Source organism: Emydura macquarii, unplaced genomic scaffold, assembly GCF_026122565.2.
Source record: "Emydura macquarii macquarii isolate MOO-44397 ecotype Brisbane River unplaced genomic scaffold, CSIRO-AGI_Emac_v2 contig_312, whole genome shotgun sequence".
In the NCBI taxonomy this organism is placed as follows: Eukaryota; Metazoa; Chordata; order Testudines; family Chelidae; genus Emydura; species Emydura macquarii.
The window spans coordinates 11,827,515-11,855,384 of record NW_027130449.1 but is presented as its reverse complement, the minus strand read 5'-3'; the positions used below and the strand labels follow the sequence as shown (position 1 = coordinate 11,855,384).

Genomic DNA, 27,870 nt, shown 5'->3' with positions numbered 1-27,870 from the left:
CACTTTACCAGCAGCGCAGGCAGGCTAGACCTGCCGCTGCAGCCGATGCAAATCAGACTGGCTTTTAAGGACCCATCTCCTGGGGCTCATGTCTCAGCATTTCCCATTGTGGTTTTGTGACAGTGTGACAAATTCCTCTGAACAGAGGGAATTTAACCAATCCCACCACGTGCTGAGGCCAAGGTGGAGTCATTATCACAATAGCACTTACTCAGAGGACACTTTTGCCTTCCAAGCACTTTACAGACGTTAACAAATTACCTGCAGCTGAGCTTGCCCGGGTCCCTCGCTCTAACAGGGTGCTCTCAGGGAAGTCAGACACTCCGCCGCTGGGACTTCGCTCCAAGCCACGTGTTAAATCCTGACACTGTTTGCTCAGGGTCATATTCTGCTTCAGGGATGACCTGGGATCATTTGTTATTGTGCCAGCGCTGCACCCAGGTAACCAGTTCACCCAGGCAAACTGGGCCGGACCAGTTACTTTAGAGGGAACCCCATAGCCAGCAGCACGCCTGTGCGCTGAAATGGGGCGTGCTGCAGTGACTGCGCAGAGCCACATGGGGAGCATGTGGGAGGGGTTCGCACTGCATTGCCTGCAGTTCACGGGCTGGGGTGGACACTGGGAATCCTGGTTCTTTCACCCAGCTGGCTGGAGCCAGCGGCAGGAAGGGTTATATTAAAAATGCAGGATTCCTGTTGTATTAAAATCCTCGGGGGCTGAGGTGGAGATTTTTCAAAGCTGCCTAAGGAGCTAGGAATCCAAGCTCCCATTAAAGCTATTGGAAACTGGGTATAAGAATTCCCCCAGATGATTTTGAAAATCTCGGCCCTAATGTTAAAACCTCTAACACACAAAAGAGAAGTGAGGGAAGATGTGATGTAACATTTCTAGGGCATCCCTTCTGGTCTTTGGGGTTCTGGGAAGGCTCATTTTTAGCTTGTTCTATTGTTACAAATGCCTGCTAGGAGCTGCCTTCTCTTCCCAGCTCCAAGAGAAGTGTATCTTTACTCTGCCAGCCTACCCACCTCTGACACCTTTGCTATTACACCTGCGATTGCTTTTGATCTGCTTGAATTACAAAGCAACAACAAGGAGAACTGCCTGGAATGTCCCTGTACATGTGAACGTGTCTGGGGCTGAGTGAGGCAGGCTGTGGAGTGGGTTCCTCAAAAGGAGTTCAACAAGCTCAGATGGAAAAGCCTGACGACAGCAGCAGCCATCACTCACCTTGACATAAGAAGAACTTGGATTCTCCAACGCTGATCTCCACCTGACTTGGAACAATATCCACTTGTAGACACACTGGGAAAGAGAACGCAAAGTAGGAGTTAGGTAACAGGAGTCATCCAGCAGAAGACTGTCCTGCCTCTGAGGACAAGGTCTCTTAGCACCACTTCCATCAGCCACTATTTGATTATACACTGCCTTCCATCCCTAAGGATATCAAAGAGTCTGTAACAACTTGAGTCACTTCCACCTCTTCCTGTGCCTAACAGAAAAGCATGGATGGGGCAGAATTACCTGGTGATCTGCTGCACACCAAGATCTGTGCTGCATGTCATGCTTGGCGGTGGACTGGAGAGTACAGTCATACGCTCACACCATTGGGACACCCTATTATATATGGCTACTGAATCACTTGAAGGGCATTGTGGAAGGAAGGGGTTGAATGGCTTTAGTGGGCTTTAAATAGGAAGGTGTTCAATGCATAAAGGGCAAAGCAAAGAAAGGAACAGAGCTGGCGGTGGGAGAACATCCCAATTTGAGTCTGGCAGTGAAGTACACACACTTCAGGCTGTGCAGCTGCTCAAGTATATAGTGACTCTGTGCTTTCCCTACACACAAGGTTTGTTTGCTGTTTAGCTTCACAGCTGCTCTCACCCTGCCATGTGTTCATCTCACATTTACACATAAATGTATTGCCAGAGCATAGATGTATCAGTGCTTGTGTCAATCAAAACAGCGCTGCACTGTCCAAGATGTGGGTGTGAGATTCTGAGCATCGTTATTTTTCTTTAAAGTTTGCAGGCATGTGCTGAGCTTTAGCAGCCAGCAATGACACACTGTTCCGGTGAGTTGTGTTGAGGTCTTGCAGCTCAGCAGAGGACAGTCTATCCTGAGAGACAACGGATAGTCACTCTTCCCTCAAGACAGTGCAAAGCTTTGATAGCCAGCGCAAGTACTGTGAAAAGCAGAGCAGCATCTGGAGGCAAGTCATCGTCTCTGGGGCCACAAAGAAAAACATTCTAAAGGAGTCACCAGGTCTGACACACTCCTAAATGGGGAGGGGTTTCAGAAGGCGGAACTGAGGTCTCCCTGCCACCTTCCTGACTTTTCAAGTAAGAGCCTGGATTGACAAAGGGCTGCCACTCCGGATGGGGGCTGATGTCACGGCAGATACAGGAAGCCGAGGAGAGGAGGAAAAAAAAAATCAGCAGCTGGCATTTTCCACTACGGTGCTATTTTACTTGGGTTTTCTCCTCCCGCAAATGGTTTCCTTTTGAAATGTAAGAGACAAAGCTGGCACCTGACTTCAGTGTAGGCTCAGCCCTTCTTCCAGCACGGTAGCTGCCCCAGCTGCCTTGATGGAGGCCTCCCTTGCCATTCCCCAACTTTCTGCCAGCTCTGCCTTTGCTCCACATTTCACTCTTTGCCTCCAGCCCATGCAGGCTCAGTTAGAGGCCAACACCTAGAGAAGTCTGAGAGATGTTAAAGAGAAAGCAACAGCCTAAAAGGCTCAGGGATTTCTCTTTTTAAATGAAATATCTCATGCACCTCCTTGTAGAGAAGGGTGAGCGATATCCATCTCTGAGGCACTATGATGAGGATTACTATTATGATTTTTACTGGGGTAATGACTAGCAGTCACAGCCAAGGAACACTGTGCTGGTGCTGTGCAAACACAGAACAGAGAGACGGTCCCTGCCCCGAAGAGCTGACCGTCTAACTGAAATGTACCAAACACAGGAAGTGAAGAACACAATACCCGGTGTAGACCGGGAGACAGAATTAAACAGACAGACAATTACACTAACAGACTTACATCAGCTGTCTCACCACCGTATGGGGCTGAGTACTTCTGAAAACCCAGCCCTTCTTTAAAGTGCTAAATGGAAGTTGAGGTCTTTGGAGAATTTGGTTCCACGTGTGGGAGGATGCTGAGCACTGAAATCTGGCCCTGAGCACGTCTGAAAATCTGACTTTGTGTGTCTCAAATTAAGCACCAAAAAAAATAAAATAAATAAAAACAAAAAAAAATAATAATCAGTGGGCACTTTTGAAAATGTTGGTGTAAGTGCCTTGCCCACGCTCATGCAGGAGGTCCGTGGCACAGCTGGCACTAAACCCAGGTCTCCGCCACTCCAGTCTACTATATTAACCACCAGGCCAAACTTCAGCCACTCTTCAGATAATTTAGAAAACGAATATCAAATTCCTTTTCAAATACATTTCTGATATTTTTCCCTCTGTATGCGGTTTGCTCCCAATTATTCCCAGAGGGATTCTAGTGACATGCTCAAAATAAACCAGGAGGACCCAATACTCAAACAACGTCAGAGTTGCCCCTGTTGTCTGCAAAGGAATCAATTTCTCACTGTTCTCCCAGAAAGGAATGAGAGGGCCAATGAGAGACTCTACGTAAGCCACTGTGTTATATGCGCCATATTGCATCCCGTTCAGTGAGATGGGGACCAAAAGAGGCAGAGAGGAACAGACATCTAGATGGATGGATGGATGGATGATCAAGGTAACTTGACCACAAATCAATCACAGGGGTTAACAGGTTTCTTTTACACATCTGTTTGTTGAAAAAGACAGCAGGGATTTTGATAGCCAGCTCTATTTTCCATATTTATTTCTTACTGGTGTTGAGAATGTCGCAGCAGATCCTTGCTTTGTTTGGTTCTTATTACAGCAAATATATATCCCCACGACAGCCCTGTGTAACTCCAGCATTCATAAACTCCATAACAATGCCGAGTGGCACCTAGTGGGCTCTGGCTAATGCTTGGTGCTCACGGCTGAATTCTGGCAACACAAAGTGCTATTTATTGATTTGTGAATTCCCTTTGCCCTCTGTGTTGCGGGGGCACAGTTAGTAACCAAAATGATTTAGGATTGGATTCCTGGGCGAGCTCTGGCTGCTTTGAACTGCCCTGGCAGCCATAAACCCAATTTGAATGACCTGTTAAACCAGGTTAACAGCTGCTGTGTGTCACCAGAGCAGTGTAAAGAGCCAGAGGAGAGTACCCATGCATCTGGCCCTTTGAGTCCCAAAAGGATTGTTTTAAAGATAATCCAGGCATGATTGTGAACAGGCTGGATCCAGAGAGAACACCGAGGATCCTTTGGTTGCAGAAGATGAACAGTACTTCGGACTACAGAGCTCCAGTCCTTTAAAATCTCCCCTTGGAAATCTCCATCTCACTCACATGTCTTGTCTGGAGGTTACTGTCTCTCCTTCCTGTTTTCAATGAAGCACAGGCTGCCTTTTTAGCTTTTGCATTCAGCCTGTTTTATTTGTGTGTAATCTAATTTCGCTCAACCACATTACTTTAATATAATTCACTCCCAGACAGAACTGCCAGTACAAAGGACCAAACATAATAAACGGCTAAAGGTTTATTAGATCCAGTGCAGCGAAAACTAAATAGCCTAGTTCTACAGGCTCTTTTTTCCTTCTATTAATCCTCCTGACATTGTGCAGTTTAGACTGCATCACATCCAAAGCAGCTCCTCCAGGGTGGATCACTGCTCTGTGATGTGAGTACAAAACTATTGAAAAAGTTCTTATGCTTTGAAATTCAGGCCACCAAACCACATAGCACCATGTCCCTACATCAGAGCCAGGCCCGCTTACAGGTAGCATTCTGCTTCCAAACAGAACAGGACAGAGAGGGGACACCATTAAAACTCAATGCATATCAGTCTGCAGCAACTGTGGTGTTGTCTGAAATACAGAAAGATGCTACAATGATGTATTTGTCTCGGGGCTGAATTTTAATGGTGCCCAGTATAAATGGGCTGAAGTCACAGTTACAGTATAAGGAGAGGGGAGCCAACTTTTAATAATATAAAAACTCAGGATTAGAGCCTTTATAAGCATGTTTCAATTTGATCAGTTTAATCTATTTTGGATGCCATTTTGTCTCCAGATTTTGAATGATGGCTCCAAATTTAGAAATGGACTGTCTGGACCAATGTGTCCTTAGTATGGCCCAAGTTCTAATGACTTGCTAAGAAGTGTTCAGGAATCTCTGAGTGGGCAGTTTGCTGTGTATTTCTATGTTTCACTGAAACAAGTCCAAAGGCTTCTGTAATCACCAGTGTAAAAACAATCCTAGGTAAATATTCAGACTATAGCTATTCCAGACTAGGCAAAATCAAAAAGAGAGACAGGCTAACATTTACAATGGCAAGAGCCTAATGATTAGCTCCTAAATCATGTTTAGAAACCTAGATAAGAGGCTGGGTTTTCAGAAGTACCCAACAGCTTTGATTGAAGGCATATGGAGCTGCTGGGTGCCTGGCACTTTTGAAAAGCAGGTAACTTAAGTAAAGATTTAGGAGCTAAATTTAGGTTCCTATTACTGAAAATTCAGGAAATTCTTTTTTTAAAATGGATTAATATTTAATGAAGCAAAGAGAAACAACTGATCAGTAATGTCCATTTCAGAGGCCTCCCTGAAAACAAACCAAAACAAAAAAGGGGAATTTTTATATACTGAAATAATCCTGCTTGGGTCCGGTAAGGTGAAGGCTGAGGAAAAATCAAGAAGAGGAAGGAAAGTCAGGGGCAAGTATGATTCCCCCATCCCAAACTCATCCAGTCCTGCAATTTGCTACAATCTGAGCAAGACTGATTTTCTGCCCATTTTCTGACTTCTGTCTGATTTGTGTCACACTTGCAACCCTATCATACAAACGAGACAAGATCCCGATTCTCCCTTTTCTCTGCGTCTCTAATCAAGCTGCACTCGGTGCTGGACACCCCGGGAGATGAACGCCTTTTCTCCCAGCAACCGGAATCTCAGAGAATCGTTCCTACAGGGTGTAAGAAGTTATGAGCCATTAGACATAATTGGACACTGGCTCTCTGCCAGATGGAGCCTGATGCTGCATCAGCTCCCTGGTCTAACAAGACCAGGTCACATAAGAATTTCAGGAGGCCAGACTTATTATGTGTTATTTTTAAATTGCAGCTATTAGTCTGCAGAAAACAATCCTCTTAATCAAGCCATTTCTCCATCCTGCATTGCCAGAGCATTTCTCATTCCCTCTACTGCAAACACTTAATTCGCCACCTTTAGTCCTTTGGTGCCACAGCATTTGTGGCCTTCTCCCAAGGGCTGCTCACTTTACTGTTAGACAATGAAGACATTAGTCTCAGCTGCCTGCTCTTTCTAAGTCTTTAAAACACTTCTCTCAAAGGAATCGCCATCTCTTATGAATCAAAGGCATCATTCCTTATCACGACTGAGGAAACGGACATGTGTTGCTGGATTAGCCAAAGATTGGGCTACAAGCATTAAATCCCAGAGATCTTTGAATACACAGAAAGGATGCAGGAGTTGTGTCCTCATACCAGCGTTTGAACAAACGACTAAAGGAGGGTAAGAAACCCAATACAACTGAGGTGGGTGACTATTTTCAGGCATTGCAAACATTTAGCCCTCACTTTTCATCTGCAGAGGGCCTCATTCACCCTGATGTAAATCCCACTGAAGCCAACAGCTAGACTGGGATGAGACTAGGGTAAACAAGATGATGAACCCATCCAAACTGTTATCACAGCTTAATTCTAACAAGGCTTCTGTGGAGTGGGTACACAACTAATACCCCACTAGACAGGCAGGGAGACAGAGACAGAGAAAATAAGTGAGCTGCCTAACGACACAGAAGAGGTCCCCCCCCAAAAAAGTTAGAACTCAGGCGTTCTGGTCTCCTAGGTCTTTGCACTGACCTTCAGACAGTGCCTCTCATACCCAAGGAATTTGGAATCTCCCGAAAATGCATGCCTGGTATTACAAAAACCTGCCTATCTCCCGGGGATTGGAGACTGCTCCCTCATTCCTGAACATATTTATTTTGATTTTAAAGTAACTTGAGAGATGCCTAGGCACCCTATCACACATTAACAGACAACTTAAATCTCAGCTGCTTTAAATGTAGAGGACCACATTTAGTTTTGAATGAGACAGTCCTCTTTTGGGGGCTGTCTATCCCCTTCCAGTACTGAGACAAGACGTGGTTTTGTACAGTATCGGATAGGGGCACCATTTTTGCCAGCAAGCTGCTCCGCCACCTTCGAGGTGACCTCACAATACTGTGCATGTGAGGTCATGCCAGCTGGTGTGGGGGGCAGTGTCACACCATTCATGGAAGTACCAGAATGTCTAGTATCCTGGGAATGCACGAGTGTCCACTTGAATGAAATGATCAATACAGCAAGAGCTCAGCCAGTCAGCCCATCTACAGAAACACCTTCCCGCCCTTTCATCATCAGGAAGCATATCCTCAGTGTTCTTCAAATGCCCCATCAAACAGATGCTTTTGCTGCATGCCTGGAAGGTCTATCAAACAGAATCTGATAGACATTACTCTAAAAACATATAGAATATAAAGCCCTTCTCATAATCTCAACGTTCTACAAAACTCTGAAAATACACTGGTGCAGCTTTAAGTGCATGCACTGATTCCATGAAACTGCTATGGGGTCTGCCACAACACTCACAAGCGCAATTAGTAAGACCCTGCTAACAAGCCCTAAAAGAAATTAGGGCCCACTACTATATCCAACCCCTGATCAGAGTAATAATATATTCAGGGGAGCAGTCTTCCTTTAAATAAGTGCCTGGTAGAAGTTTGGGGACACTGGGTTTCCTATAACCAGTTAAATGCCATCATACTGTGTCATAAGCACTGGTAGAGACATTCAGAGAAAATAGCTATTCATTTGCCACAAACTCCTTATAATTTAGGCTGTTCAGTTCACATCAGGTAACTTGGTAGTCATCTCATTCCTGTCCCCCAATTGTTTTGTCCACAATTGCTACAATATTATTTAACTAGAGACTGTATTTCTCAATTCACAAACCTAACCTTTATTCGAAGGTACACACCACACAAACAGTTGGGTCTCACAATCTGAAGCGACACAGCAGTGCCATGGCAGGACAGGAAGGTCTTTCATACGTGTGTGATTCCTATGGTAAAGAGACGTATAAAAACCCAATCCTCAAGATGTCCACCTATCCGTTGTCAAGTCAGGATGGTCTCTTGTGCCGGGGGAGCTGGCAGACCCTGATTTACAGCACCTGGCTCTGAATGAAGATACAGAACTGTACAGAGCATGGAAGTGATAAAGCTGGTGAGCAGGCTCAAGGAAGGGCCTAATTTGATAAAATGGCTAAATCCAGAGATTAGGGTGCTAGCCTGGGAGATCTTAGTTCAATTCCTTGCTCCACCACAGACCTGCAGCATGACCTTGGACACATCACTTAGCCAGTCTGTGCCTCAGTTCCCCCTCAGTAAAATGAGGATAACAGTGTTACCTTCTCACAAGGATGTTGTGAGAATAAATACACTGGAGAACATGGCTCAGATGCTGTGCTAATGGGGACTGTATTGTTCAGAGGTGCTGAAGTCACTGAGAACTACAGGTCAGGCCCAAAGTGGGTTGATTTTATTTATGAATTTGAAAGGAAAATAAACGAGATTATATTGAATGGTGCCAGTCAACCGTCCAAGCGTTGCATCTCCAGCACCGCCCCACGGGAGCTCTGAGAAAGTTAATTTATTCTATAACGATTCAGTGAAACAGATTATGTCAGTCATGTGTATTGTACATGCCCCAGATCCCAAACTATTTAGTGTCACTGTATTCTCTATTTATAGAAAAGGTCAAACCTCAAGGCCTTGTTAGATTCGCTGAACAGCAGCCGACACTATCTTGGCCACTGATAATTATTGGCTGACACTGAAAAAAAGTCCTGTAAATCAGAGAGACAGTTAAGGAGTGGCACGTTGGGCACCAGTGACTATGGAAATATCTGCTGTATCTGCTTGTCCAGAAGAATAACCAGCTCTTGGATTAAAGTTTTTGGATTAAAAGTAGCCCAGAGTTCTCAGACTTTCAAACAACTTGATGTTGTGATCAGTCTGTGGCATTTTCCCTGCTCAAATACTTGCCAAGTATCTGGTGCAGACTCCACATCCAACAGGCTTTGGGATGTGCAGTGGTTGGTGGGGCAGGTAATTCACCAAAAAATAAACAGACCATCAACCCTGATCTGTGCTGTTACCTAGTGCAGCTGGCAGTGTACTCCACAGGGCGGGGCGGTTGCAACAGGTGCTAAACCTTCCCTGGATTCCAAGGTACTCGTCAGGGGAGGGGGGAATTGCTGGAAGACGGTTATGAAACCAACACTTCCATCTGTTGCTCCTCCTACTCCCCTTTGGAGGAGAAAGCAAGAGCTGAGAATCTGCCCCCCACTGGCTGCAGGCTTTAGATTTAAACTAACGTCTATGGTCAGATTCTTAACAGGGCTCAGCAACCACATTTGAGGTCAGCTATGTTGGGTGCACACTGGATGCTGAACTCTTTGGAAAAACGAGCCTTAAAGCATCACACTGGGAGCTGTTTTGAACATTTGGGTCCGTGTGTGTAAATAAAACAAAATGAAGTGTACTATTTGGAAACAACATGCTGGGAAACAAAGTCCAGCAACACAAACTAACAAATACATTGATAAAAGCAAACATAAGAGAAGCCTGATGAATCAAATGGGCAAACAGTGGGGCAGCTGCGTTTGGGGTGATGGGCCTTGCTCCGGCTAAGGAACAAAGCTGTAGCTCCAGTTTAGTGCCCGCCTCATCACTGGAAATGTGACTTCAATTGGTCCAAGTCACAAGTGAGTTTACGGGGTGCGTCGCTGGTCTTGGAGCACACAGCTGCTCACACGACAAAACCCTCTCACAATTAAGAACCAGTAATACACACTGTTCAAGAAAGGCCTGAGACTGGCATATGAAGGGATGCTGCAGGTCAGGGTTGAAGGCTATTGCCAGAGCTGCGGGAGGTACGGGGCTGGAAGAGAAGGGGGTTCTTTGGGCCAAGAGCAAGGCTCATTGATGGAGGACAGGGCTATCTTAAATACAGAGAATGTTGCCAGTTTGGACAGGTGCATTAGCAGAGCCATGAGGGGACCCTAACCAATGCTATGACTCCTTTCTTTTCATGCGCAGTACATGTCCAAATATTAAGGACAGCAAAATGGGTTCATTTTCGCTCAGGAAGATTCTATAAAGAATTCCTCTGTGTTGTCAGGATGGAACGTGACCCGCTCAACAGTCGGACTGATGTAATGACGACAGTATTATTTCTCGCTAGTGCAAAACCGGAACACAAGCCCTTTCATGGCGCATTGTAACCACACATTGCTTGCAGGCAAGGACCAATGAAGATTTTAGATATTGTTCATGAATAACCACTGAGGAAGAAAGGAAAAGAAGAGATATCTCAAAACAGACTTTTCCAGTGGGGGTTTCCATGATTCATCTTTCAAATGAGCTTTATTTGTTTTCACTTTTCCTGGATTACAAAGATCATTCCCAGGAATTTAAGTGCAGACTTCAATGCCTCTGTCTTAAGATAGTAAACTCCACTAATTTCAGTGTAAAACTCCAATAAGAGGTGAGAACCAGGTCCCAGGTAGGTGAATTTCACTAGCTTACCTCTAGAACACTATTTCACAACAAGTTTGTCTTTTCTGTTTCTTTTTCCAATAAATGAATTGGCAGAAATGCTATTTTTATTGATATGCAAAATGCAAACCTGATTTAAAAGGCCAGAAATGAGTCAAACAATCTGTCAATTTCCAGAGATCTGCTCTGAAAAACAACTTTTAAAATATGATTTAAACTTTTCTATATATCTCTAACCTTCTTAGTCCCTCATCTCCACTATTAGCGATGGCCATTAGCTGCTTTGAACCTCAAAAAAAACCCAGATCAAAATAAGCACAGACACTGCCGGCCCCTTGTCCTTTTATTAGACAAACTAGACAGACTAATCGGTGGATGATATTATATCCCCTACTGCCTGGGTGTATTTTGCGCAGGAGATTTTTTTTTTTTTTTTGCACCATTCTGCAGCACAGTGGGTAAGCTGAAGCCAGCGTGATTTTCCAGTCTGTTCTCTTGTCTGTAGTCACAGAGTTGCTGAGCTCTGGAGACATGATTCTATTCTCAATGCCACAGCCACCTAGATTCTTATGTGCCCCCCCCCCATCGTAGTAGCAGCATCTAGTCAAACATAACAAATGCAAATAGATTCTTATTTAACGTCTCAAATCATAAGTAATGCTGCTGATTATTCTCGGGTACCTAAGATAAGGGATGAAGGACAATCACTGCACTCAGCAGGTCATCTGTGGCAGAAATGTAAATGAAATACAGATGCCGTGCATTTCAGACCAATCCAGACAAGACATTTTGCATTGTCCTCCCCTCTACCCCCCTCCTTCCCAGTCCACTAATCCAGCTAATCTCAAACACAGCCTGAAGTGGTGAGACTTAATAGCTTTGTAAAAAATCAAATCATAGCTGCACAGTTAACAAAAGTAATTTTTATTTCAGTCCGTCATTAGTAGCAGATCTGCAGGATTAAAGAAGCCAGGGCTGCCTTATGAAGCACACACAATAGTCTTAAGCATTCAAGCTGTTTAAAATGGCAAAAAGACAGTCGCAAGGTAATCCCTGGGCAAATGCAACATCTCAGGCAGCTCTCACTGCCTGGTATCACCACCTCATCCCCAACCTTCACGGCTGACAAACTTTCCTCCACTCTGGGTTTGCTAGCGATGGTGGTCTGGGGCAGCTCTCAGATTGCTGGGGCGATTCTGAATGACTAGGATGCTACTTCGGTGGGCAGGGACAATTCTCTCGGCAATATATTAGAACTGCGAGTAATACTGAACAATCAGACCGCACTTTGCAAACAGTGAGCCTGATTCTGGTCTCATCTGTACTGGTGTAAATCCGAAGGAACTCAGTGAAGCCAGAAGACTAACATCACAATAAATCAAAAGTAAGAGTGGAATTTGACCTATTAATTCCCTGTAGGCCACCAGAGGTAGTTTTTACAAGCTAAAATCACGGTTACCACCACTCTAGGAAAAACAAATGAGTCCCAATTTAAGACATTTTCTATTTTATATACAGTTTCACCACTGAACACCACATTACACTTAGTTTTAGTTACACATTCAAGTTGTGGTTACATAAGGCAGTAGATTCAGAGATTTATTTGGAGCTGTGCAAACAAAATAGAACTGCAGTAAAATAATGCTAATATATGTAATTATAACACTGAGCATCTATTTTAATTGGGTACTTTCTTAAAGAAGTTTTTCTCAAAGAGGGAATGTTATGACTCATATTCCAGTTTTCAATATTACATAAACAAAAATCAAACATTCAACTATATGAAAATGACAATACTATAGAGTTATAGGCATGAAGCATTAAGCCATCAGAGGCATGCGGAGTTGCACATGAGTCCAGTCCATTTGGCCATGCAGCATTCCATAGCAGAAAACAAACTTCGAAGTAGTAAACAGTCTATTCCTCAGTTTTGACATTGATACTATTGCACCACCAGTTCTAAGAAATCGGATGGAATATCAGCATTCTTCAGCTTTTGCCTCCATGTTACAGGAGATCTCTTCTTTGATGGCAGATGAAAACCCTGATTTTGGACACAGACCTTCTTCTACTTTACATGCAAGTAAACATGGCAGACAGTCAGGATTTTTGCTGAGCAACCACTGCCTTGCAATTTCTCATTCAGTTGACAATTTCCTTCCTATGTATTTTAGATGAAGGAGGCTGGTCAACATATATACAAGAGTAATGGCCTCATGAAATCTCTTCTGCTCTGTGTGGTGCAAGATCTTTATTCATCAATAGATCCAACCCTGCTCCTCATCCAACAGCAATTGCAAATGCGTCCCTTTGAAGTGTGCCAAGTGCCACAGCAACTGGTTTTAATTGACTGATTAAGTTCTTTGCTTCTCCATAAATCCCTTAGTTATTAATTATACCTACTGACTACTCTATCTTCAAGTTCTGGCTAGTGATCACTCTCAGTCCTGAGATAATGAAGCCAATTTTTAACGTTTCCAGGCATGTTATTTGACAGTTCCAACATGTCATCAGGGATTGAGGTTTTACACATCTTTGGCTCTCTTAACCAGGCTGATGGTGATTATGAAAATATTTTTGTAAATCTCCAACATGTTTCATCAAAGCACTTGGGTAAGGTCTTCTCCAAGTAGATTCAGCTATAATGATGCACATCCATATGTAAACGAAGTGTCTTCATCATGCTCTAAATCACTTCTCATACTCTGCATCGTTTTCTCCTGGTCTCTCAGGTAGTTCTTAACAATACAACTGCACAGCACATTTGCTAATGCACTGGCTTCTTTTGCCAACGTAGCAGTTCTTTCCAGTCTTCTTATGACCAACTGCTGATACATAAAGCACAGTTTTGCCTATCTGCACACAGTTAGCTATCCTGGGTCACTGTGCACGTTACTCCAGCCATCTTGTATTAATGTAACTGCTTTTCCATGTAATTTGTTGCATGTGTCCATCCGCAAGTCTACGGTAACGACATTGAACAGTTCACCTGCTACCTGCTTTCAATTGGCCCTTTGTAGTCTGGCTTTAGGCAACTGATCATTGCTTGGAAAAGCTGGAATCTCAACAACAGAAAAGGGAATATTACAGCCATAAAAAAAAGAATCAGCAATTTTCAAGTCTATCATTTGTTTCAGTTCTGGAGTTGTTTTTGTTACAAACATCCACATGTGGTGGAAAACCCGTGACACGCTCCTCACAGGCTTTGGCTGACCTGGACCTAGCTTTGGCTTTCTTTTTAGATGCTTGGCAACGGCAATGCAGTATTATCACTATCTTCAGCCTCAGAGGCTGATTTGAATACGTTTAGCAAAGTATTCTGGTGTCTCTGGTTTTTCCACTGCATTTTGCAAAATGTTTCCTCGTATGGTCTGCCTTCCCACTCACTTTTTCTTTGCAATTTCTGCATTTAAGAGACTCTGCCATCTTTGTAAACTTCCTCAACATAGCCATGAATTGGGTCAAGTTATCGTCCAACTTTGCTGATGCTGAAATATTTTGACTTGCGTCACTGTACTCCCTGAATTCAGCTGCAGCAGCTGCACAGGCCAGCCAGCCATGCCAATGGACAAAGTACTGGACTGGACAGTTAGTTTGGCAGTTTACCTAGGACAGAAACTGAAACTTCTGAAGCTGGGCATCCTTGTTCGTGAAAAACATGCAATTTTCTTTGTAAAACAAAGAAGAATTCCCAAATTCAGATGTTTCAGTTTCGTTTGAGGTAGCCAGGGCACAGCATACAGCTTTAGGTTGAAGCTCTTTTTTATTATATTTCCTTTAATGAGAGGAAAGACTATATTACTGCAAAACTATTATGTAATTGTTAAGTATTTTTCAGTAATGTTCATTCCTATTACTCTAATAATAATTTTATTTTTTCCTAGTTTTAACGTGTCTACCAGAGCCCTGTCCTAAACTACTTCTTTCCAGGACACTGCCAAGCTTGCTGGAGGACATGTCTACACTTAAAATGCTACAGCAGCACAGTGTAGATACTGAATACAGAAATGGGAGAGGGTTCTCCCATCACTGTAGATAATCCACCTTCCGGAGAGGTAATGCCTAGGTTGACAGAAGAATTGTGTAGCACTGTCTACACGAGGGGTTAGGTCAGTTTGATTATGTCTCCCAGGGGTATTGATTTTTGACACCCTTGAGAGATGTAGCTATGCCAATGTAACCTTTCGGTGTAGACCTAACCTAGATGTTACCCACGGGGCCTTTCAGGGACCAAGGCCATAAAGGGAATCAGCATCAGAGCAGGGACTAGAACACACAGGACTTCCCAGTACTGTGTTTTGGCCACTAGGCCATGATTCTCATTCCCAGTTCATATTACACATGTGGACCAGAGGATAAAACCAGATGCATAACTGTGTGCACTATTAATAACTCGAAGGCAATACAGAATGCAAAAGAATTACCTTTCCTATAAGACCAATGTGAATGATACACCATGCTGGAAAGGCCTCGGTAATGCAAAGTGGTACAAATCATGTAAATTGCTACATTGTTTTGAGAAGACAAAGCAGAGCTAATAAAGAAGATAAGGAACAGAACATTCCTTCAGCAATGCAGACCCCTCAGGGGCACAGTTTACAGACATTAGGAGATTGGCACAGGACTACATCAGCTGCCATCTTCAGCACTGTAACTCCTCGGCAACCATTCAAAAAAGAAAGTGCAGCAACACCGTTGACTGATTGCCTCTCCCACAACAGACTGAGAGATTAATATTATATCCATTGTGGTGTAACAAAAACAACACCATGCTAGTCATTTGGAATTGGCCTAGTCCCAAATTACCACAGAGGAAACATCATAAACTCATTCTCACACACAATAGAGACCCAGGAACAGAAAAGCCCCGTTAGCTGATCTGCATAATTTTCAACAAGCTTTCCTATAATTCTGTAAAAATAATGTCTCTTCAAACCAGAAGACTAGCTTAATGAGAGAAACAGACCCCAGTACATTTTCTCATTAGCAACAACGATCAACCCTGCATTTGGCTCAACCAGTTGCATGAAACTAATGCAAGACCTGGAAATTTCCCACTGTACTTGTCCAGAATCCACCTTCCACTAGAGACCAAGTGAGCCATAGGGAAACTAATGTGAGTTACTGTAAACACCACCTAGGTTTGTGTTTAAACATTAATCATTACACATCTGTTTATCTATTTGGGGCTGATGTGGAGTCAGTCTATTTCACAATGATATATTCCAAGCACATTCCAGCTGCCAATAACGAGGGGCTGGGGGAAATAACCCCCCCACGTCGGTTTTAGAACCCCTCCAGTCAGTAGCATTCAGATCCTGCTATCCACCAACCTCACTGCATGAAAGCAGCACTTATAAGAAGGGGGTTTTGTTTCAAAACACTCAGACCTACACATATGCCTTCATGATCGAGTAATTATAGGAGCTTCCCTGGGTTCTGAATTCCCAAAATCATGAAAGTGGGTTCTGTGCACAAGCATAAAGAGGAGATCACACCCCTGGAGTAATGTAGTCTAATTTAAAGAGGGTGGGAGGTGGTTTCCGGGGATGGGGAGGTATTACATTACAGCTGGAGGATATTACCACTCAATAGGGCTTTTTCATCCATTCTTTCTATCCCTTCCCCAGGAGTGATGGGATCTGAAGGCTCTATCAGGGCTACAGGACTACAGAGGAGTTCCACTGATCACCGATGACATGATGATGCCTAACGATCACATGTACCATGAGCACCAATATCTCCTCTTTCAAGCTGTTGCTTCATGCTCACTTGCAGACAATTTCAATCTGCTGCACTGTGAAATGCTTCCAAGTGGCAGACTGTGGGCATGTAACAAACAGCAGCAAAATAACTAACAAGCTTTTCATTCTGACCGAAAAGGGAGGCTCCATCCCACAATTTATAAAGCATGCAGTGCTCCAAGCACTGAAATTAGGTCGGTCTGGGGCATATTCACCCCACAATCCCCAAGCAAGGTGTCAGCTTGGCCATTTTCTGGAGCAAGATCTGACTGGCTGAACAGTCGAGTCTGGGTTATAGTGGAGTCAAAGTACTAACTCTGTCGTCCGAGTATATCACTCCCCAGAGCCCACTTGCGCACTCCTTGTGCAGGCACCTCCACCACTGCTGCCAGTGAGAATTTAGGATGCACCAGGGACACAGAACACCACAGATGGTCAGTCTCATGACCAATGTACAAAGTCCCTGACTGCAGTTGAGAACCTCACTAGGAAGGGGAAAGCACCTTTTATTGACTAGCCCATTGTCTTTGTGTACCCTGAAAATAAAGATGCTCGCATTACAGAAAAATGAAGCTAGCTCAGACACACACTTTCTTTTATAAATATCCCTCACCCCTGCCGCTAATACTGCCCCATCTGAGATCAATACAGATAAATACCAAGTACGCAGGGGCTCTTTAATCTAGTGAAGAAAGAAACAACAAAAACCAATCACTGGATGTTAAAGTCAGACATATTCACAGTCAAATTAAAAATAAGACACAAAAATGTACAGTGATGGGGGTTAGCCATTGGACCAATCTACCAAGGGAAGAGCTGGGTTGTTCATCTAATGAAGTCTTGAAATCAAGACTAGATGCCCTTCTGCTTTAGCCAAACAAGTTCTTGTTTTCAGTGTAGGAGTAACTGGATGAAATTCTCTGACCTGTGCTATACACAGTCAGACTTGATGATCTAATGGTGCCTTCCATCTTTAAACTCTAAGAATCTATGAAGCTAAAAATGTTTTTGTAATCTCTCATTGGTTTTCTGATCTTTCTGTGGTTTGTTCGCTATCTGCAACTTGGACACGAGACTAAAATGTTGTGTCACTGTTCGGATCTTAGGCACTAACCTTGCTGGGTCTGGGTTTGACAAACTGCAATATCAAAATCTCCCTCTTGCTCTTTCCACCAAAATGACTAAAAAAAGTCCATGAACACGTTTACCCCCGTTAGAATCCCCACATCAGGCTTCCTAAAGCACTGGCTCTTAAATTACTTGGCAAGGTCCCTTACAAGAACGTAAATCACAGCGTCTCAATTTCCAAAATCTGCTTCAAAATCAAGACACACACTTATAGATGCTATAAACAAAGGCACATCTAAAATTGAAGTTGTACCAGTCAGAAAGGCCAGGGATGCTTGTATATAATTGCAACTTACAAGCCTGTGAAAAAAAGGACAATCCTGTAACCGAAAAGGTGTAGCGATTTCTCTGCTGTAGCAATTGAATAACTTATCAACCCAAATACATCATTTTTGACACCCTTCCTTTGTATCACATTCCAGTGTGGAGTTTAGTTATTAAGATTGTCAGGATTTTCCACTTTGGCTGAAGGCACCAGCTACTGAATTCCCTGGACTCTAGAAAGATATTATTATTAAATGCCTAAATTAACAACCATCAAGTTTCAGCTCCTAAAGCAGACTTTCCACTCTGCTTCCACTGCTTGATGTTCGACAGCATGGATTTTAAGGAAGTCACTGATGTTTTGACTTCAGTTGACATGTGAATGTCTCAGTCACATTTCCAGCCACATGCAAGGGAGATTTTAATGAGTTTCTTCACATAAATAACCCGGGGTAACATTTTCAAAAGTAACTAAGTCATTTGGAAGAATAAATGCAATTTTCAGAAGTGATTTAGACACTTAGATTCTTAAATCCCATTGACTATTAATAGGACTTATGCTCCCAAGTGTCCAAGCTGCTTTAGAAAATAGGACTTAGGCACCTTTGCAAACTTTACCACAGGACACGGAGTTGAGTTTCCTTAAAACTGATGCAGAAATGGTACTCAACCCTACAGTGGAGATCTCAGTAAACAGCCAAAATGGACATTACACCTGAGGCAGCAACATGCTGTAATGCTGGTAAACCTACTTTCCCTGGGCCTTTGCCACTACTCCTTGTGGTGCAGCTGAACGGGTGAAAGTTGTCATAAATCTGTGTAAAGGATCCTGAACTTCATCCTGTGCTTGTGGGTTTCACTTGGTGCACAGAAGATGTTCTGGAGAAAGGGCTGCATATATCAGCACTGCAGCTCATGCATGGTGCACTAGGCACACGTGGCCACTAATAGCTCCCCTGGTTTATTATCCTGAACACTGACATGCAGTGCCACACGATCGAACGACTTCAGAAAACCAGGAAACTGCAATGAAAGGAAGCCGGGCATGATCCTGCAAGGTGATGCTTATGCTCAGCATCTTGCAAGATGGAGTCCTCACTGCACAAGGTGCAGAGACTTGTTCTCAGAGGCTACACCATACTGCTGCCTGTCCCACAGAGAGCACAAACACATTTATGAATCTGTTCTAGTGTTACTAACATGCTAACAGTTTTAAATTCATTTTCACCCTTCTTCTTTCCAAGGCCAAAGTGAGGCAATAACAAATGTGATAAATTCTTCTGCCTTGACAAACCACTGCCATTAAATAGCACCACTTCACAGGGGGAACTTTAACTGTTTGCAAGGCTGGATTCCAGAGCTGACACAGCACTTCAGCAATGTGGGCTGCAGCCCAGTACCGTGGCTCATAAATAAAGGCAGGTTGAAACCATCTACCAACATCGTAACCTGGGTAAACCTATCTAAATTATGAGTTCTATTACATAAACAATTACTCCATTTCTGCAATGTTTTACTGCTTAGTATATAATTGGGCTAACACAGCCATTCCTGACATTGATTTTAATCAATGGAATATAATAGCCATACACAGTCAGATCAGTGTCCATCTAGTCCAGTAGCCTGTCTTCTGACAGTGGCTGGTGCCAAATGCTTCAGAGGGAATGAACAGAACAGTACAATTTATTGAGTGATCAATCCCGTCATCCAGTCCCACCTCCTAGCAATCAGAGGTTTAGGGACACCCCAGAGAATGGGGTTGGGTCCCTGACCATCTTGGCTAATAGCCAGTGATGGACCTATCCTCCATGAATTTATCTAATTCTATTTGAACCAAGTTATATTTTTGGCCTTCACAGCATCTCATGGCAACGAGTTCCACAGGTTGGCTGTTGAGCATTGTATGAAAGAAGTACTTCCTTCTGTTTGTTTTAAACCTGCTGCTTATTAAATTTTATTGGGGGACCTCTAGTTCTTGTGTTATGTGAAGGTGTAAATAACACGTCCTTATTCACTTTCTCCACATCAGTCATGATTTTATAGACCTCTATCATACTCCCACCCAAGTCACCTCTTTTCTAAGCTAACAGTCCAAGTCTTTTTAATCTGTCCTCAGAAGGAAGCTGTTCTATACCCCTAATAATTTTTGTTGCCCTCCTCTGTATCTTTTCCAATTCTATACATCTTTTCTTAGATGGAGTGACCAGAACTGTGCATAATATTCTATGTGTGGACGTTCCATGGATTTATGTAGTGACATTATTATATTTAATATGTTATTATTTATCCCTTTCCTAATGGTTCCTAACATTGTTTGCTTTCTTGATTGCTGCTGCATACTGAACAGATGTTTACAGAGAACTATCTACAATGTCTCCAAGGTCTTTTTCTTGAGTGATAGATAGTTTAGACCCCATCATTTTGTATGTATAGTTGGAATTATGTTTTCAAACATGCATTACTCTGTATTTATCAACACTGAATTTCCATCTGCCATTTAGTTGTCCAGTCATTCAGTTTTGTGAGATCCTTTTTTTAACTTTTCGCAGTCAACTTTAGACTTTACTATCTTGAGTAATTCAGTACTGTCTGCTAATTTGCCACCTCAGTGTTTACCCCTATTTCCAGATCATTTATGAATAGATTGAACAGCATCGGTCCCAGGACAGATCCTTGGGGGACTGCTATTTACTGCTCTCCACTGTGAAAACTGACCAATTATTCTTGTCCTTTGTTTCCTGTCTTTAACCAGTTACTGATAGATGAGAGGACTTCCCTCTTATCCCATGACTAACTACTACACTTAAGCACCTTTGGTGAGCCTTGTCAAAGGCTTTCTGAAAGTCCAAGTACACTGTATTTACTGGATCACCTTTGTCCACATTTGCTGACTCCCTCAAAGAATTCAGATAGATCGGTGAGGCGTCATTTCCCTTTACAAAAGCTGTGCTGATTCTTCAACATATCCTGTTCCTCTGTGTGTCTGATAATTCTGTTCTTCACTAAGTTTCAACCAATTTGCCTGGTACTGAAGTTAGGCTGACTGGCCTGTAATTGACTATTTAATCATTATTTTTCTTTTGCAGTCTGGCACGTTCGGGAAATTGAGAAGGACAATTTTTTCCACTCTTCCTTTAATAGGCACTCTGAGCCTATTTGTATTCTGCCTCCAAGTTCATGCAGTAAAGGCCTTTTTAGTATCACATAGCTACATTAAGAGACTTCTTCTTAATCACACAACAACACTTTTTATAGCTCTCACCTCCCCCACATCTTTCTTCTCGATACAAAGTTCCACAGCCCCCAAATAAAGCAGAATAATTCCCTATTGATTGAAAATGCTGCTAATGCAACTTCATGATCATCTCTGGTTAAATACAATTAGTTTTGCATTTCAACAAAAGAAATGAGCTCCAATTACCCTGTGATTTCAATAAGAGGCTGAGAAGATTTCTCCCTGCTGGGCTAAGACTAAGGCAGACGCAGCAGGCTCTACCTGCTAAGTTAATAACATCCCACTTTAAGAGGGGAAAAGTGCATTAATTGCCGGGTATCGGCTCTACAGCTGTCTAAATTCATGTGGACTCCGAATGTAAACGGTTCGCAGAGAGGGGTGGTGCCCCACTATTTTCAAAGCAAAGGCAGGTCTGAGGCACACCCTCATCCAGCAGATGCCAAGAGACCTTTACCATCCCCAAGTTACTAACTACTGTGATCTGCAGCACTTTGTCAGTGCAACAGAAGATCCTGTGGGGTTTTGTCCAGCCCTGCACCCTAGGCCACATGCTCACTATATTGCATGCTCCCCTTTCCCACCATAACAGCCACAACTGCTTTATTCCTGCACTGCCGAGTCTTGCTACTGACTTTAATGAATGCAGAAATCTTGAGTGTTTTGAAGGTAGCAGTCTTGCTTTGACAAGTCAGCTGTGCTGCTCCAGGTCAGCCACAAGAGGACGCTAATGCACAACATAGGCTTGCAGCCTCTGGGCCAGGCAGCTGGGAGTTGCTCCGGCCCTGAAGAGGATAGCAAGTTAGTGCATCAAACGCAATAAGGTAGCAATGGGATCAGGCAAGCTTTTAGGTCAGGAAGCATCAAACATAGTGGCATCAGCAGATCATATTATAAAAGTTACATCCCAGCTTTGGGGCCATAGAAGAAAGAGATGTAGTCCTTGGGAGGTACTAGAATGACGGCCACTGGTGATGAAGGGGAAGGTGGTGATGATGAGAGATTATGGCTACCATTTCAGGTTTTTTTTTTTTGGTTTTTTTTTTAAACAAGGGATGGTGTGCGTATATGGATGTGCAGATGTACGTTCTGTAGTATCTCTATCTACCTGACTGAGTTGGGGTGTTTTTGACTGCTAAATGTATTAATAAACTATCTGTAATTATAGATGAGTTCCTATAGTGTGAGTGTTGTAACTGTGCTCATTAGGGTTCCCAACTATATAATAATTTCAGTAATATTGGGCCTGATCTTGGGACAAGAACCTATCAACCCTCAAAGTGATAACTGGGGATTCTTAATAATATATTCTTAATCAATATAATCTATAGATCAAGCCAAAACCTTTGTTCCTATGACAGGGAAGTCGCCCTCCCAGCCCATTCTTTGTGGCATAACAGTATAAGGGAAGATTTCCACTGACAAGTAATTCCCTGGAGCATCTGTTGGAAATCTAGAAGAGATGAGCTGCACTCTCTCATGATGAGCTCCAGAATAAATCAAAGAGGCTTCTTTCACAGATTCCAAAGCCAGAAGGGATCACTGTGGTCATCTAGTCTGACCTCCTCTACAACATAGGCCACACAACTTCCCCAAAATAATTTGTTGGCCAGATCTTTTAGAAAAGAGCCAATCTTGATTTGAAATTTGTCAGTGATGGAGAATCCACCATGACCATTGGTAAATTGTTCCAATGCTTAATTACTCTGACTGTTACAAATGTACTAATTTCTTAGCTCTGGCAACTGAATTCCTCCCAACCCTACCATGCTAAACAGTGGATCTCTCAAGGGAGAGACTCTCATTGGCATGTGAGGGAAGCAACACAAATAAGAAAATAAAACTAACTTGTCAACTTGCAGTGTCAGAAGCCAAACCTGGAACATGCAGAGTTCATCTGACACTCACATTGCAATGGCACATACAGTTAAACTTCCATAAGTCTGGGGCAAAAAAAGTAACAAATAGTCTTCAGATGCCCTCAAGGGGAAATGATGCTCACAGCATTCATCAGCTCAATGAGTTTCACAGCACAGAAGCAGGGCACTTGCTATGGTGACATGCATATTTTTCATATCACTTCCAATATTTCAAAGCAGGCGGCCATCAGACATTCTCCGCACTGCGAGCCTCAGCAGTTTGAATGCACGACTTTTCATTGCCACAAAACACAAAGAGGTGATGTATATAGGCAGCCTTTTAGGAAATAAGGCTGATGTTTTCAAAGGAACCTATGGGAGTTAGGACCATTGATTTAAATGGGAATAAGGTGCCTTGGGCCTTCATACCCCACCGACATTAAATGGGAGATGGGTGTTCAACACTCTGAGGCGCCTTTGAAAATCCCAGTTTAAATAAATAAATAAAAAGGCCCTCATTGCCTCTCCTAGACGGAGACCAGGTTGACAGCAGTGATCAGCACTAAATGCTACAGACGTCCTCTTTACTTGCTCTATGAGGTGTTGGTCTGAGGCATAGCCCTCTGACTGCAATGCTACAGAAAAGCAGACATATCCAAATCCCCTCCACAGTCAGCCTAACATTAGCATACTGTGTAGTTATTTCTGGTCAATTTATGGACCAGTGTGTCATACCATAGTGCTCCTAGAAGCTCCTTTTAGTGCCATTATAAAGATGCGGAGCCCAGTAACACCAGTCCCTGCGTTGGTTTGCACAGGAACTAGCAAAAAGAAAAAACAAATGGCCATACACAGACATAAGCGACAATAGAGCATGTTTAAACCATGCACAATCCAAGTTCAATCTCTGACGGGATCTTATGATTTGATCCTCCAGGCAGCTGAGCCTCTCCATCAACAGGAGCTTTTCTTTGGAAACCTTTCCTCTCAGAATATTCCCTGCCAGGGAGTTGCACAGGAGCAGCTGCTTGAGCTGAGGAAAGGAAAATTCTAAGGAGAGGTTGAGCAGCAAATAGTGATGTCACCACTCCAAGACGTTCCACGGCCGCTAACATCCCCGTTAGATTGGGTTGGATCGGTACCAACCCCACCATCCCGGTTTGTGCCGGGGAGCACCTACTGCTCAGACTCCCTAACTCACAACTGCCAGCTGGTTTGCACAAGGGCCAACCAATTTTTTCCTCACCCTTACTTCATGTGGCAATCATTTCCCCAGTCTAAGCTGCAGTCCCCGTGTTCACACGCTGCTGAGGCACTAGTCACTGCTGGCCCAGCACACTGTAGCATGGGCATGTAGGCACCTCTCACAGGGGGCATCATCACCTCTGGGACATGCCTGGCTCCTTCAGAGCTCTGAGGGTACGCACATCTGAATACAAGGCTTGTGGTACATAGCTGTGGTGCAGAGGCCAGTCCAACAGAGACCTGCTAGCCCCACCGGATCCTAGGGGAAACTGTCCTAAAATGTTATGTCTCACGCCCATTTGCAGTATTCACTCTTCCTTGCACGTCTATTCCTGGCTGTGATATGGAACAATGGAATGAGACCCTCTGCTCCCTACCCACCACCCATTTTCATAGTCCCTGACCTCCTTTTAGGAGATGTGCCAATAGCAACACCTCAAGACACCAGGACACTCCATCCTGGCCTCAATGCACATCCCTCCCTGACTCAGGAATCCCTTTATTCTGCTTGGGCGCTGTTAGCTCGTTCTGCCACTAGGGTGATGTATTGAAACAGCAACAAGACCACGTCGCCACCATTTCTGCAGCACTGGCTCTGTAGCAGCCGCTCACTGTGCCGACAACAACAAAAAAAACCCTGGGTGGATTGTGGGAACATCTGCAGCATTGGTGACTGACCTATATATTGCTGCTTTCGTGTTTATCTCATAGCAGCTCATCCCTTCTCAACGGTTACTCAGCTGGCTATTAAACAGTATATAATTTTTTTTCAGGGATACATAGTGACCCTCTTGGCCAGTCACACCTTATCTAGGAAGGGGGGGAAAAGACGAAAGGGAGCGCTCCTTGCTAATCTCCAATGTTATTTATTAGGACAGGGACTCGCCACCACTGGAACAATCTGTACTGATAGCAGCAGGCTCCCTTCTCCTTTCCTGGCATCTCAGCAGCCAGCTCCAGCTGCTTATTATGCACGTGTTCCAGCTCTGAAGATTAAATTCTCTTTACAAACAGAGACAAGACAGAAGACTCTGCTTCTTTCATGTTGGCTTGAGGAGAGACAAGGACTGGGGCGGTAGCTTGCTGCTGTGTTTTCAGCCATGCTTCCAAATGATAAATTACAGTAGCTGTTTGTCCCCTTGCACTGAATGCAAACAGCCTATTCCTCCTGCCCTCCTTGGGGAATAGGGCAACTTAAAAATGATGCACAGAGCACCTGAAAGCAATCCAGGGACAGATCCTCAGCTGACAGAACCTGACATAGTTCTCTTGGCCTCCAGGCACTGAAAGCTTTTTCTAGCATAAACAGAATGTTTACAACAACAGCTACTCTGACCCCTGCAATGGAAAAAATAAAATCCTATCCCAAGCAGGCCTTTCTAGGGAAAGTCAGAGGCGCACCATAAATGCCATTAGGAATCTTGATATTAACAATTTATTTCATCTGGAGGGCGCTTAGCCATAATGATGATGGGCAACAGTATAAAGCTCTAAGATAAACAGACAGAAGATCTGGTCCTGAGTTCATACAATATTCTGTGCAGATACCAGTGTATGATTTCAGGTTGCCTGGATTAAAGAGGAAGAGCAACACATTCTAACATTACAGTGAGACATTAGCTTCCAGGTAGGCAAATATTTAACAGATACTCCCTAGGAGCTGCATCTTTCCCTGTAACACAGGTTCAACGCACAACTGATATTTTCCACTAGTCTCTCTGCAATCTCCAGTGTCATATGCCACCTGGAAAATGGAAGATATGCCTTATTTGTGGAAGAGGGAGAAGTACATGGAGTTCCTATGAAATGCTTAATCACAAGGTAATGATGGAGAGATACCCAGACTAAAGAAATGCCCTGTGTCCAAACAGATACAGAAAAGGCTAAGACTGATGACATTCCAGAGAGAACGACTACATACAAGAAATGTGTTATCTTTTTCTTTCGACTTTAGCTGATTGCAAGACTGACTGATACCTTGTTCTGTCTAGCACAGAACTCAGGTAAGAGCAATAAGTTGAGAATTCAGAAATGTGTGACTTTTTTAACCTTCTGGCCAGCATCTGCGGGGTGACAATGCTCTAGTATCTTTACCCGTACATATCTCAGAAAAATTGTGTGCCAAGGAACATTCTCTTTTGTGCTTAACAATGCTGGGCTTTTGATACCAAGGGTCAAATTCAGAGGGGATACACAGAATGGTGTAAGTTAACCACCTCCATGCTTCCTCAGAACAATTCAAGTCCATTCTACTGATGCATAAAGGAGTCTAAGGGCTCACCTAGACTAGGGACATTTGTATTATTATGCACTTACACATCTCTATGCATTTATGAAGTCCACACAGCGTCTAGACAAAATGGTCTGGTGGATAGGTTGCTAAGCCTGGAACTCCGGTTCAATTCTCTGCCTCACTGCAGACTGACTGTGACTTTGGGCAAGACACGGTCTGTGTCTCAGGTCCCTATCAATAAACCGGGTGTAGTAACAGCTGTAGTTACAGCAGTGCCCCACCTCATAAGGGTCTGTGAGGATAAATACATTCAAAAGAGTGAGGCACTTAGATACCACAGAAACGGGGCCATAAAGATACCAGACAGGAAACTAGCAGGACCAGAGAATGATGTAATAACGAAGAGCAGCCAGAAGGATCTGTAGTAACTAAGATGTTGGTACAATCCAGTGAGATTGTGAGGATCACAAGAGATTTCTTGATATATACACCGAGATAAATGTTTGAGAGAGACAGACACACCAATAAGTCTCATCCATTAGTTTACCAGTTAAGTTCCATTAACAAGCTATTAACCATCCATCTAAAGTACACTGCTCTCAACTCTCCCTGGAAATGCTGCCAACATGTACAATCATTTTCTACATAGTTATGGGATCCACTTCGGCAATGGAAACAGTACCGTGTTAGCCATTTCCATTGTGGGTAACTATTCTGGAGGCTGTAGTAGTGTGTTTCTTTCTCCTAGAAAGAACAAGCAGCCCTTGAGAGAATAAAGATTGACTGTTCCCAGCCACTTCTCTCAGATAGCTTGATCAGCAAGACTCTCTTCAAACAATGACCCATTGTGCCATCCATTTGCAACATGAAGGGACTCCCATTAAAGCCAGAGGAATCAATGCACATATATAGGAGAAAACACAGGGTGTGATCAGGGACAAATGGTAAAACGGCGTCTAGCTCCCAATGAAAGTCCATGGGAGTTAGGCACCTCACTGCCATTTGTGCCTCAAACTCTCTTCCATGCTCTTTAAATCTATTTTCTTTGGGATTTCTTGTATCCAGAAATACATTGTGTGGGGAGAGACTGTGCACGTGGCTGTGGTCATTTCAGCCCCAACAAAACTCCTTTGCTCATCCACGGCACTGGCTAACCCTATGGACAGCACATGGTAACGTCTTTACAAAGCTGCAGTATGTCCCAAGGCTAGACTCAAACTAGCGCAGATCTTTTAGAGAACAAACAAACCAACCTGATTTCAACATTTCCAGTGATGAAGAATCTACCACAAAACAAAGTGTTCCAATGATTACCCTAACTGTTAAAAACTTGCACCTTATTTCTAGTCTGAGGCATCAATGTTTCTATGCATGCTGAATAGTTTCCCATTGCCAATGCACTTCACAGTATGGAAAGCAAGGAATTCTTGTTTCTTTAGGGCAAGATAAGAGGGAGT

The 27,870-nt window shown here is 43.4% G+C and overlaps 1 protein-coding gene across 4 annotated transcripts in view; it reads right to left on the bottom strand.

Moving 5' to 3' along the window:
- NCAM1 (neural cell adhesion molecule 1) overlaps positions 1–27,870 on the bottom strand; it is a 248,995-nt gene that overhangs the window by 82,224 nt on the left and 138,901 nt on the right. For all 4 annotated transcript variants that reach the window (XM_067565590.1, XM_067565563.1, XM_067565573.1 and 1 more), the window contains exon 5: positions 1,229–1,303. In XM_067565590.1, coding sequence (XP_067421691.1) covers positions 1,229–1,303 — 75 coding nt within the window. The remainder of the gene's footprint in view (positions 1–1,228; positions 1,304–27,870) is intronic.